The following is an 11,511-nucleotide window of genomic DNA, read 5'->3' as shown; positions in this document are numbered from 1 at the left end:
AGTTCTCTTTTTATTCCTTTCTGCTCTGTTCTCAGGTGAATTTGCCACAGATTCTGAGAAAATCTTCTGCAAGCAGCAGTGGTGTTCTCCAAGTGGAGAAAGAAAATGCAGGATTCCTGGAAACCACCTGTCAGAGGCACCAGGGTATCCACAAAATTTGATTTACGGAGCATCCTTTAGATGCCAAGACATTTCATCCCATCCTCGACAGAGCCCTGAGAAGGAGGAGCTGGAACTCTCTCAGGCTCACAGATCACAGCTCTGGCTCAGAGAGGACGCAGTGAGATTCCAACAAGACGACCCAAGTGCAAACTCCACGAGACGGGTCTGTGCACAGCAGGGCTGGGACCCTGGGCTGGGTTTCCCTCTGTGAGGGCTTCCTCCCTGACGCGGGCTTCACCTGTACTGCCTTCTCCTTCAGCTTCCTCAGCTGAGCCAGGCTGAAGCTCCTGACGGCCCCCAGCAGCTCCACACTCCTGAGAAACGTGTCCTCCTCCAGGCAGAGCAGGTCCTCGGGGGCCCAGCAGGCATTGGCTTCAGCCAGCTTGACGATGTCATCGAAAGAGGGAGCCACGATGCCATGGCAACCTGAAGAATGAGTGACATGGAGAAGGAACAGCGGAAAGAGAATTTCAGGAAATGTGTCTTTTCTCCTCCCCCAGCCCCCATGATCACTGGTTGCAGCAACTTTATTTTTATTTATTTATTTATTTGTTTTTGGCTGCGAGGCCTGTGGGATCTCCATTCCCCAACTAGGGATCGAACCCGGGCCCCTTGCAATGAAAGCGCAGAGTCCCGACCAGCAGACCGCCAGGGAATTCCCTGAGTCTACTTCTTTATTAAAGTGAGTAATATTCTTCTCCAAGCAGATTTACCTATGAGAAGCAGTGTAGGGTAGAAGCTGAGCCCAGGCACCCAGGGACCACTTTGAATTAAACTTCTGCTGTATCTTGCTAACTCTGTACAAAGCCACATGGACACAGTAGAAGCTTTGCATCATTCTGACTGGGCAGTAGTAGGAGCCGTTCACTGCGGTGAACAGTTCTGGCTTTAGATTCAAATCCAAAGCTATTTAACCCCTCTGTGCCTCATATTCCTAGTCTATAAAATAAGGATTAAAATGTTGAATACCTCACAGAATTTTTGTGAGGACTAAATGTATCACTACATATAAAGCCAAGTATACAGTAAGCAGTCAGTACAGTTAGCCATTTTTATTATTCACACTACCTGTCATAGCTGCCCCGTGCATTTGAGTTTGCAACCCAGAGTTAAGAGTTAGGGCTTCCAACTGTTTATAATAGCCAGGACATGGAAGCAACCCAGATGCCCATCAGCAGACGAATGGATGAGGAAGCTGTGGTACATATACACCATGGAATATTACTCAGCCATTAAAAAGAATTCATTTGAATCAGTTCTAATGAGATGGATAAAACTGGAGCCCATTATACAGAGCAAAGTAAGCCAGAAAGATAAAGACCATTACAGTATACTAACACATATATATGGACTTTAGAAAGATGGTAACGATAACCCTATATGCAAGACAGAAGAAGAGACTCAGATGTATAGAACAGACTTGTGGACTCTGGGAGAAGGCAAGGGTGGGATGTTTCAAGAGAACAGCATTGAAACATGTATATTATCTAGGGTGAAACAGATCACCAGCCCAGGTTGGATGCATGAGACAAGTGCTCGGGGCTGGTGCACTGGGAAGACCCAGAGGGATCGGGTGGAGAGGGAGGTGGGAGGGGGGACTGGGATGGGGAATACATGTAAATCCATGGCTAATTCATTTCAATGTATGACAAAAACTACTGTAATGATGTAAAGTAATTAGCCTCCAACTAATAAAAATAAATGGAAAAAAAAAAAAAGAGTTAGGGCTTCCAGAATTATGAGGAAGATGTGCTCCTAAGTGTGGAAACGGAAGATAACCGGCCTTCCGTAAAAGTCTTAGTGGAGGCTGTGGCCTTCCCATCCCAGGAGAGAAGAGAAATGGGTCTGTTACATTTTCCCTGGCAACAGGAGAAACCCATTCGTGTCGGTCATTTAATAAGCTGAACCTTATCTAGTCAAACTATTTACTCACCAATACACAAATGAGATACTGTCTTAGCTGGCCCAGATGTGCACAACCTAAGAAAAAACCAGGCCCTTTGTCTTAAGAGGAGTCCTGGATTTCCCATCTTTGTAGCTGACAACCCCTGATGCTGACAGACTCACCAGCACCACCCAGGGCTGGACATTTCCCAAGCCCTGTGCCCACACCCCTCTCACTTCATCTTCAATGGAAATTCATTGGACATCAATCAAGAGGCAAAACTGGACCAGGTCAAAGGTACACGTCTGGTGCTCAAACATCTTTATCACAGCCCACTTGTAGACGATAAAAGACCCGTCTCTCCTAGACCCCCTTGGCCCCACTTTCCAATGAAAGCAGGATCCAGTGAAAGTACAGAATTGAGGAAAAAGAATGGTTTTAAAATACAGCAGGGATTTGGTCTTATCACTGCTGTGTTTCCAGGGCTTAGAATGGGGCCTGGCACATAGTAGGTATTCAGCAAATATTTGTTGAATGAATCAACACACACACACAAAATTTACCAAAGTGAAACCAAGTAGTAGTTCTGCTAATCCGTTAGTCACTATAATCACAGCAGCAATTAATACCCAGAACCAACCAAAGAAAATGCCAACTAAGCACTGGAGGTAAGGGCCTCCTCCCCAGGTGAGAAAAGTCTTACTTTCTCATAGCCACGGGCACAGAGGAGGAGTTTATAACAACTGGATTGTTGGGCTGTGAGGGCCGTGGGGGCTAGTGGTGATCTTCACCTGCTTTGGGTTCCATTCCAAGAGCTGCCATTTACTAGCTCTGAGACTTCGGCTGAATCTGAGTCTCTTGAAACTTCATTTCCTTTGTCAAGAGTGGGAGGGACCATACCACCCACCCCACAGGACAGAGGTGAGGACCCGAGGTGAGCATCAATCAATCCAACTGTGACGCTGCCGTGCTTGCTGCCCCGTGAAACCCTCACCTTAAGATTTCCTTCACAAGGAGCCAAGGCTCCACTCCAGCCACACCGCCCTTCATTTCTCCTTCCTCCCCCAGTCCTGTCCACTCCTCTGTCCGGAGACGCTAACTCCGCATGTCCCCTGGCCCCACTCTCCCAACTCCGTTGAGTCTTTCCTCAAATGTCACCTTAGAGAGACCTTCCTTAACCAATCTCCTTTCAAATTACAACCCCGCACCCCACACTCTGACTCCTGTCCTTGCTTTAGTGTCTTTTTAAAAATTTCCTTGGAGGATAGTTGCTTTACACTGTTGTGTTATTTCTGCTGTACAGCTAAGTGAATCCACGATATACATATATATACACATATATCGGTTCAGTTCAAGCGCCCAGTCGTGTCCGACTCTCTGCAACCCCATGGACTGCAGCACACCAGGCCTCCCTGTTCATCACCAACTCCCAGAGTTTACTCAAACTCATGTCCATTGAGTCGGTGATGCCATCCAGCCATCTCATCCTCTGTCATCCCCTTCTCCTCCCACCTTCAATCTTTCCCAGCATCAGGGTCTTTTCCAATAAGTCAGCTCTTCACATCAGGTGGCCAAAGTATTGGAGTTTCAGCTTCAGCATGAATCCTTCCAATGAATATTCAGGACTGATTTCCTTTAGGATGGACTGGTTGGATCTCCTTGCAGTCCAAGGGACTCTCAAGAGTCTTCTCCAACACCACAGCTCAAAAGAATCAATTCTTCAGCACTCAGCTTTCTTTATAGTCCAACTCTCACATCCATACATAACTATTGGAAAAAACATAGCTTTAACTAGACAGACCTTTGTTGGCAAAGTAATGCCTCTGCTTTTTAATATGCAGTCTAGGTTGGTCATAACTTTTCTTCCAAGGAGCAAGCGTCTTTTAATTTCATGACTGTAATCACCATCCACAGTGATTTTAGAGCCCCCAAAACAGTCTGTCACATATAAATATATATATATATATGCATGTATATATATATGTGTATATGTGTGTATATACATATATATGTATGTATATGTGTGTATATATACATATGTGTATATGTGTGTGTAGTGTGTGTATATATATACATATATGTGTTTGTATATATGTGTGTATATATATGTATGTGTATGTGTGTATACATATATGTGTCTGTATATAAACATATGTGAGTATATGTGTGTGTGTTTATATATACATATATGTGTGTATACATATGTGTGTATATACATATATATGTGTATAGGTGTGTGTATATACATATGTGTGTATATATACATATATGTGTGTGTATACATATGTGCAAATACGTATATGTGTGTGTTTATACATATGTGTGTATACATATATGTGTGTATACATGCATATATGTGTATATGCGTGTATACATGTTTATGTGTATAGGTGTGTGTGTATATGCATATATATGTGTATGTGTATATGTGTGTATACATATATGTGTGTGTGTGTGTGTGTGTGTGTGTGTATATACACACACACATATATGCTATGCTATGCTAAGTCACTTCAGTCTTGTCCGACTCTGTGCGACCCCATAGATGGCAGCCAACCAGGCTCCCCCATCCCTGGGATATATACATATATATGTGTGTGTATGTATATGTGTGTATATATACATATATGTGTGTGTGTACACATATATACATGTGTGTGTGTGTACATATATATGTGTGTATTTCTCTTTTTTTTATTTCCTTTCCAATCAGGTCACCACAGAGCACCAGTCAGAGCCGCCTGAGCTGTAGAGTAGGTTCTCACTCGTTATCTATTTTACACATAGTGGTGTATATATGTAAAGCCCAATCTCCCAATTCATTCCAGCCCCTCTTTCCCCTTGGAAACAACCTAAATGTCCATCAACAGAGGAATGGATAAAGAAGATGTGGTACATATATACAGTGGAATATTAGCCATAAAAAAGGAATGAAATTGAGCCATTTGCAGAGACACAGATGGACCCAGAGACTGTCATATAGAGTGAAAAAGAGAAAAACAAACATTGTCTCTTAACACACATATGTGGGATCTAGAAAAATGGTGCAGATGAACCTGTTTGCAAGCAGGAATAGAGACACAGACATAGAAAACAAATTTTCCTTCTTGATACTTATCACACAACACACTTCGTATTTCACTTACGTCTGTAATTTGTTGTCTGGTGACCGCCCCCCCTCCACACCCACCACCATTTGAAAGTAAGCTCCGCTCTATGAGGGCAGGGATTTCTGTTTTGTTCATGTAGTCGGTGCTCAAAAATTAGTTGTTGCAGGAAACAAAGTAAGCACGGACTGTCAACTATCATTATTACAACCATTCTTGGGTCTGGTTAACTTTGTCTCCTCCTGCCGGGCACAAGTCTACACTTAATAGGTGTACAATAATCCTTGTTAATATCTAATACTTACTGAGCATTTCCTACATGCCAGGCACTGTTGTGGACATGTTTATAGGTTTTAGGGGCTTCCCTGGGTAGCTCAGCTGGTAAAGAATCCACCTGCAATGCGGGAGACCTGGGTTCGATCCCTGGGTCGGGAAGATCCCCTGGAGAAGGGAATGGATACCCACTCCAGTATTCTGGCCTGGAGAATTCCATGGAGTTTTTAGTCCATGGGTTCGCAAAGAGTTGGACACGACTGAGTGACTTTCACTTGCACTTTTATAGGTTTAAATCCACCAGTCTTCACAATAATCTAGTGAGGTAGGAACTTTCATTATCCTCATTTTACAGAGGATGAAACCTGAGGCACAGGGAGGTGAAGGAACTTACCCAAAGTCACACAGCCCACAAGTAGCAGCCCCAGGATTCAAATCCAGTCAGCCGGACCCCAACACAGCAACTCATAGCACAAAGCCATTTTGGCCCTTAAATCAATTGTTCTGAAATGTTTGTTGCACATGTTCATCCATTAAACCTACTGGCCTGGCTGAGGAGCACAAGATACAATTTCAAATCACTTCACAAAGATGTAATTTTTACCAGTAGATTTTTGCTCCTCTTCTTGTTTTGCAAACACTGCATCCAGTCCCTGGGACAAGGAGTCCACTTGATGGCAGGAACTCAGCCAAAACACTGCCGCCAGACCCAGACTCAGACACCCCAGAAACACTCACCAGGGCTGGGGTCAGAGCTGGGGTTCTCCACACTGCTGTTCCGAACAGATTCAAAGACAGCCTGGAGGAATTCTTTAGGGGGCAGAGTCCCGGCCATCTCAGAAGCTGTTTGTTGAAGGATGTCAGGAAACTATGTGGGGCAGAAAAGATGAACGACGAGGAATGAGTAATAATTAAAACACATTAAACAGAGACCTAAATCAGAGTTTAAAGTGGAACACCGCTGCATTGCCTCCATTGTTTTGTTTTTTCTTTATACAGGCATACATCATTTCATTGCACTTCACTTTATTGCATTGCAGTACTACATTTTTTTATATGTTGAAGGTTTGTGGTAACTCAATGACCAAATCAATCAGCAACATTTTGCCAACAGTATTTGCTCTCTCTGTGTCACACTTTGGTAATTTTCACAATATTTCGCACTTTTTCATCATTACTATATTTGTTATGGTGATCTGTGATCCGTGACCCTTGATGTTACTATCATAATTGGGGCACCACAAACCACACCCTTATCAGACAGTGACCTTGATTGATAAATGTAGTGAGTGTTCTGACTGCTCTACCGAGGAGCTGTTCCCATCTCTCTCCCTCTCCTCACACCTCCCTATTCTCTGAGACACAACAATATTGAAATCAGGTCAGTTAGTAACCTGATGATGGCCTTTAAGGGTTGGAATGAAAGGAAGAGTCTTAAGTCTCACTTTAAAACCTAGAAATGATTAAGCTTAGTGAGGAAAGCATGTCAAAAGCTGAGACAAGCTGAAAGCTAGGCCTCTTGCACCAAACAGTTAAGTGAAATCGTGCCTGCAAATGAAAAGTTCTTGAAGCAAATAAAAAGTCCTACTTAGTGAACACAGAGACGATAAGAAACCACAACAGTCTTATTGCTGATGTGGAAAGTTTTAGAGGTCTGGTGTGTACATGAAATCACTTCAGTCATGTCTGACTCTTTGCAACCCTATGGACTATAGTCCACCAGACTCCTCTGTCCACGGGGATTCTCCAGGCAAGAATGCTGGAGTGGCTCACAATATGCCATCCTTCAGGGAATCCTCCTGACCCAGGAATCAAACCTGCTTCTCTTATGTCTCCTGCAGTGGGAGCTGGTTTCTTTACCACTAGCACCATCTGGAAAGCCCTTCAGCGGTCCGGATAGAAGATCAAACCAACCACAACATTCTTTTAAGCCAAAGCCTGATCCAGAGCAAAGTCCAACCTTCAATTCTGTGAAGAGCTGAGAGGATGAGAGAGGTGAGGAAGCTACAGGGGAAAAGACTGAAGCTAGCAGAAGTTGGTCCATGAGGTTTAAGAAAAGAAGTCTTCTCTATAACATAAAATTTCAAAATGAAGCAGCAAGTGCTGATGTAGAAGCCACATTAAGTTATCCAGAAGATCTAGCTAAGATAATTAACAAAGATGGCTACACTAAACAGCCTTAGCTTGGAAAAAGATACCATCTAGGACGCACATAGCTAAAGAAGAGAAGTCAGTGCCTGACTTCAAAGCTTGAAAGGACCAGCCAATGCTCTCTTTACGGGCTAATTCAGCTGGTGACTTTTAAGTTGAAGCCAGTTCTCATTTACCATTTCAAAAATCCTAGGGTCCTTAAGCATTATTCTAAATATACTCTGTCTGTGCTCTATAAATGGAACAATAAAGCCTAGATGACAGCACATCTGAGTGCAGTATTGTTTACTAAATATTTCAAACCCACTGTTGAAATCCACTACCCAGAAAAAGAGATTCCTTTCAAAATATTACTGTTCATTGACAATGCACTCAAGAGTTCTGATGGAGATATGCAATGAGATTGATGTTGTTTTCATACTTAACACAACATCCATTCTGTAGCCCATAGATCAAGGAATAATTTTGGCTTATTATTTAAATGTTTTATTATTCAATTATTATTATTATTATTTTAAAAGTCTTATTATTTAAAAATACATTTCCTATGATTATGATTGCCACAGATAATTTCTCTGATGGATCTGGGCAAAATAAATTGAACACCTCCTGGAAAGGATGGTTATTCTCGATGCCATTAAGAACACTTGCGATTCAAGCAAAATGGTCAAAACATCAATACTAACAGGGATTTGGAAAAAGTTGATTCCAACCCTTGTGGATGACTTTGAGGTATTCAAGACATCAGTGGAGGAAGTAACTGCAGATGTGGTGAAAATAGCAAGAGAACTAGAAATAGAAGTGAAACCTAAAGATGTGACTGAATTGCTGTAATCTCATGATGAAACATTAATGGATAAGGAGTTGCTTCTTATGGATGAGCAAAAAAGTGGTTTCTTGAGATGGAATCTACTCCAGATGAAGATTGTTGAAATTACAACAAAGGATTGAGAATATTACAGAATCATAACTTAGTTGATAAAACAACAGCAAGATTTGAGAGGATTAATTTCAATTTTGAAAGCAGTTCTACTGTGGGTAAAATCCTATTAAACAGCACCGAATGCTACAGAGAAATCATTGGTGAAAGGAAGAGTCAATTGACACATCAAACTTTGTTGCTGTCTTATTTTAAGAAACTAAAACAGTCACCCCAGTCTTCAGCAAACACCACCCTGATCATCCGGCAGCTATCAACACCGAGACAAAAGCCTCCATCTGCAAAACATTAACAACTCACTGAAGGCTTAGATGATAATTAGCATTTTTAGCAATAAAGTATTTTTTATTTAGTGTATTTACATTGTTTTTTTAGGCATAATACTATTGCACACTAATAGACTATAGTATAGTGTAAACATAACTTTCGTATGCACTTGGAAACCAAAAAAAAAAAAAAAATCACGTGACTCGATTTATTGCAATACTCACTTTATTGTGGTGGTCAGTAACCCAACCCACAATATCTCTGAGGTATGCTTGTAGCACCTTCTCATATAAATTTAATTCCTTGCCCAACTAACCTAGTCTCTACAAAGAATCATATAAAATGATATCCAACCTCAATGCTAATCCAATACATGTTCAAGTATATTGCTTTCACCCATCAGATTGTAAGAAATAAAATAAAGTGACAATACCTAATGCTAGCCAAGATGTAGGAATTATGCATACTTATTTCTTTGTGGGACTATTAGATGGTGCATCATTACCACCTGATAATATCTATAAAAATTATGTATGCCTGTCTTTTTTGGCTGTTGTACTGTTATTTTTCATTGAAATATATATGTATAAAAGGAGGAGAAAAGAGTTATCTCTGAGTTTGAGGTGAAGACTAGCAATGAGGGGGCTTCTAGTTACCCTAAGAAAGGTGCCATTTCTTATCCAGAGCTGATACGCTTTTTCAAGACTCGGGATATTATTGGTAAATCTGTCCAAGAGTCCAGAGAATTCATCAAACTCTCCCCTGCAGTTGCGTGTGTCCCAAAAGTCACCCAGGTTATATGTAGTTCCTCCTTCTATTCTAATTTTCAGAATCAGAGTCACACATTAATTTATGTGGGAAATTTACTGGGAAATTCACAGACACTCAGGCTAGAGATTCTGAGACCATTGGTCTGGGGTGGGGCCATGTATCAGTCCATTTTAGTCCCCTGGTGATTCCCACATGCAGCTAAGGTCATGAGCAGCTGCTCTAAGATAAACAGCTATTACATAGCACAGTATTTTCCATTTTGTATTTTTAAAGGGAGGAGGAGGATTTTTTTGTAAAGGATGCAGAAGAATCTAGGAAGAGCAACTACCATTGATGAGAGAGGCTAGGAACCCAGAAACACAGAGCCAGAAACTTCACATCCTGTAGCCTTTGATGTATTTGGGATTTTTCTAACCCAAGTATGTATTTCTTGTTCTATTAAAATTTCAGTCATTAAAACTAAAAGTAGAATAAGACTGCTGGGAGAAATATCAACAACCTCAGATATGCAGATTATACCACCCTAATGGCAGAAAGCAAAGAGGAACTAAAGAGCTTCTTGATGAAGGTGAAAGAGGAGAGTGAAAAGGCTGGCTTAAAACTCAACATTCAAAAACCGAAGATCATGACATCCAGTCCCATCACTTCATGGCAAATAGATGGGGGGAAAAATGGAAACAGTGACAGACTTTATTTTCTTGGGTTTCACAATCACTGCAGAAAGTGACTGCAGCCATGAAATTAAGACACTTGCTGCTTGGAAAAAAAGACAAACCTAGACAGCATATTAAAAAGCAGAGACATTACTTTGCCGACAAAGGCCCATCTAGTCAAAGCTATGGTTTTTCCAGTAGTCATGTATGGATATGAGAGTTGGACCATTAAGAAGGCCAAGCACCAAAAAATTGATGCTTTTGAACTGTGGTGTTGGAAAAGGCTCAAGAGTCCCTTGGACAACAAGGAGATCCAACCAGTCAATCCTAAAGGAAATCAACCCTGAATATTCATTGGAAGGACTGATGCTGAAGCTGAAGCCCCAATACTTTGGTCATCTGATATGAAGAGCCAACTCACTGGAAAAGACCCTGATGCTGGGAAAGATTGAAGGCAGAAGGAGAAGGGGACGATAGACGATGAGATGGTTGGATGGCATCATCGACTCAATGGGCATGAGTTTGAGCAAACTCCAGGAGACAGTAAAGGACAGGGAAGCCTGGCGTGCTGCAGTTCATGGGGTCACAAAGAGTCAGACACGACTGAGTGACAGAAAAAAAAGAAGAAAGAATAATACAACAAAACATCCACATGCCCACAACCCAGATTAAGAAGTAAAACATCACAAATATAACCGATAGCTCATCCTAGGCCTCCCTCCTTCCCCAGAAGTAACTCTCACCGCAAATTCAATATTTGATAATTAACCATTCTCACACACTTTTAAACTTCTCTTACATATGGAATTGTTTTGAATGTGCTTAAAAGTAATCTAACTAGTATTTATTTACTTAGTGTCCTACTGTATGTATTTTTTGCAACTGTTTTTTTTTTAATCATACATTGTGTTTCTGAGACTTTAACTATATTGATATAAAACTTTTTCAATTTTAAAAGTTGATTTTTTTTTCATTTATTTTTATTAGTTGGAGGCTAATTACTTCAAAACATTGCAGTGGGTTTTGTCATACATTGACATGAATCAGCCTAAAAGTTGATTCTTTTTTTTTTAGTGCTTATTTTTTTTTCCATTTATTTTTATTAGTTGGAGGCTAATTACTTTACATCATTGCAGTGGTTTTTGCCATACATTGAAATGAATTAGCCATGGATTTACATGTATTCCCCATCCCAGTCCCCTCTCCCACCTCCCTCTCTCACCTCCCTCTCTACCCGATCCCTCTGGGTTTTCCCAGTGCACCAGGCCCGAGCACTTGTCTCATGCATCCAACCTGGGCTGG

At 41.3% G+C, this 11,511-nt stretch overlaps 1 protein-coding gene across 2 annotated transcripts in view; it reads right to left on the bottom strand.

The window, feature by feature from the left end:
• Nucleotides 1-11,511, bottom strand: part of OTOA (otoancorin) — an 80,745-nt gene that overhangs the window by 16,339 nt on the left and 52,895 nt on the right. For both annotated transcript variants that reach the window (XM_070461021.1, XM_070461022.1), the window contains 2 exons: nt 6,166-6,295; nt 401-588 (listed from right to left, as the gene is read on the bottom strand). In XM_070461021.1, the coding sequence (XP_070317122.1) occupies nt 401-588; nt 6,166-6,295 (318 nt within the window). The remainder of the gene's footprint in view (nt 1-400; nt 589-6,165; nt 6,296-11,511) is intronic.

This window comes from Odocoileus virginianus, chromosome 33, assembly GCF_023699985.2.
Source record: "Odocoileus virginianus isolate 20LAN1187 ecotype Illinois chromosome 33, Ovbor_1.2, whole genome shotgun sequence".
NCBI classification, from domain to species: domain Eukaryota; kingdom Metazoa; phylum Chordata; class Mammalia; order Artiodactyla; family Cervidae; genus Odocoileus; species Odocoileus virginianus.
The sequence above is the reverse complement of the archived record's forward strand: the minus strand, read 5'-3'. Positions and strand labels throughout refer to the sequence as shown.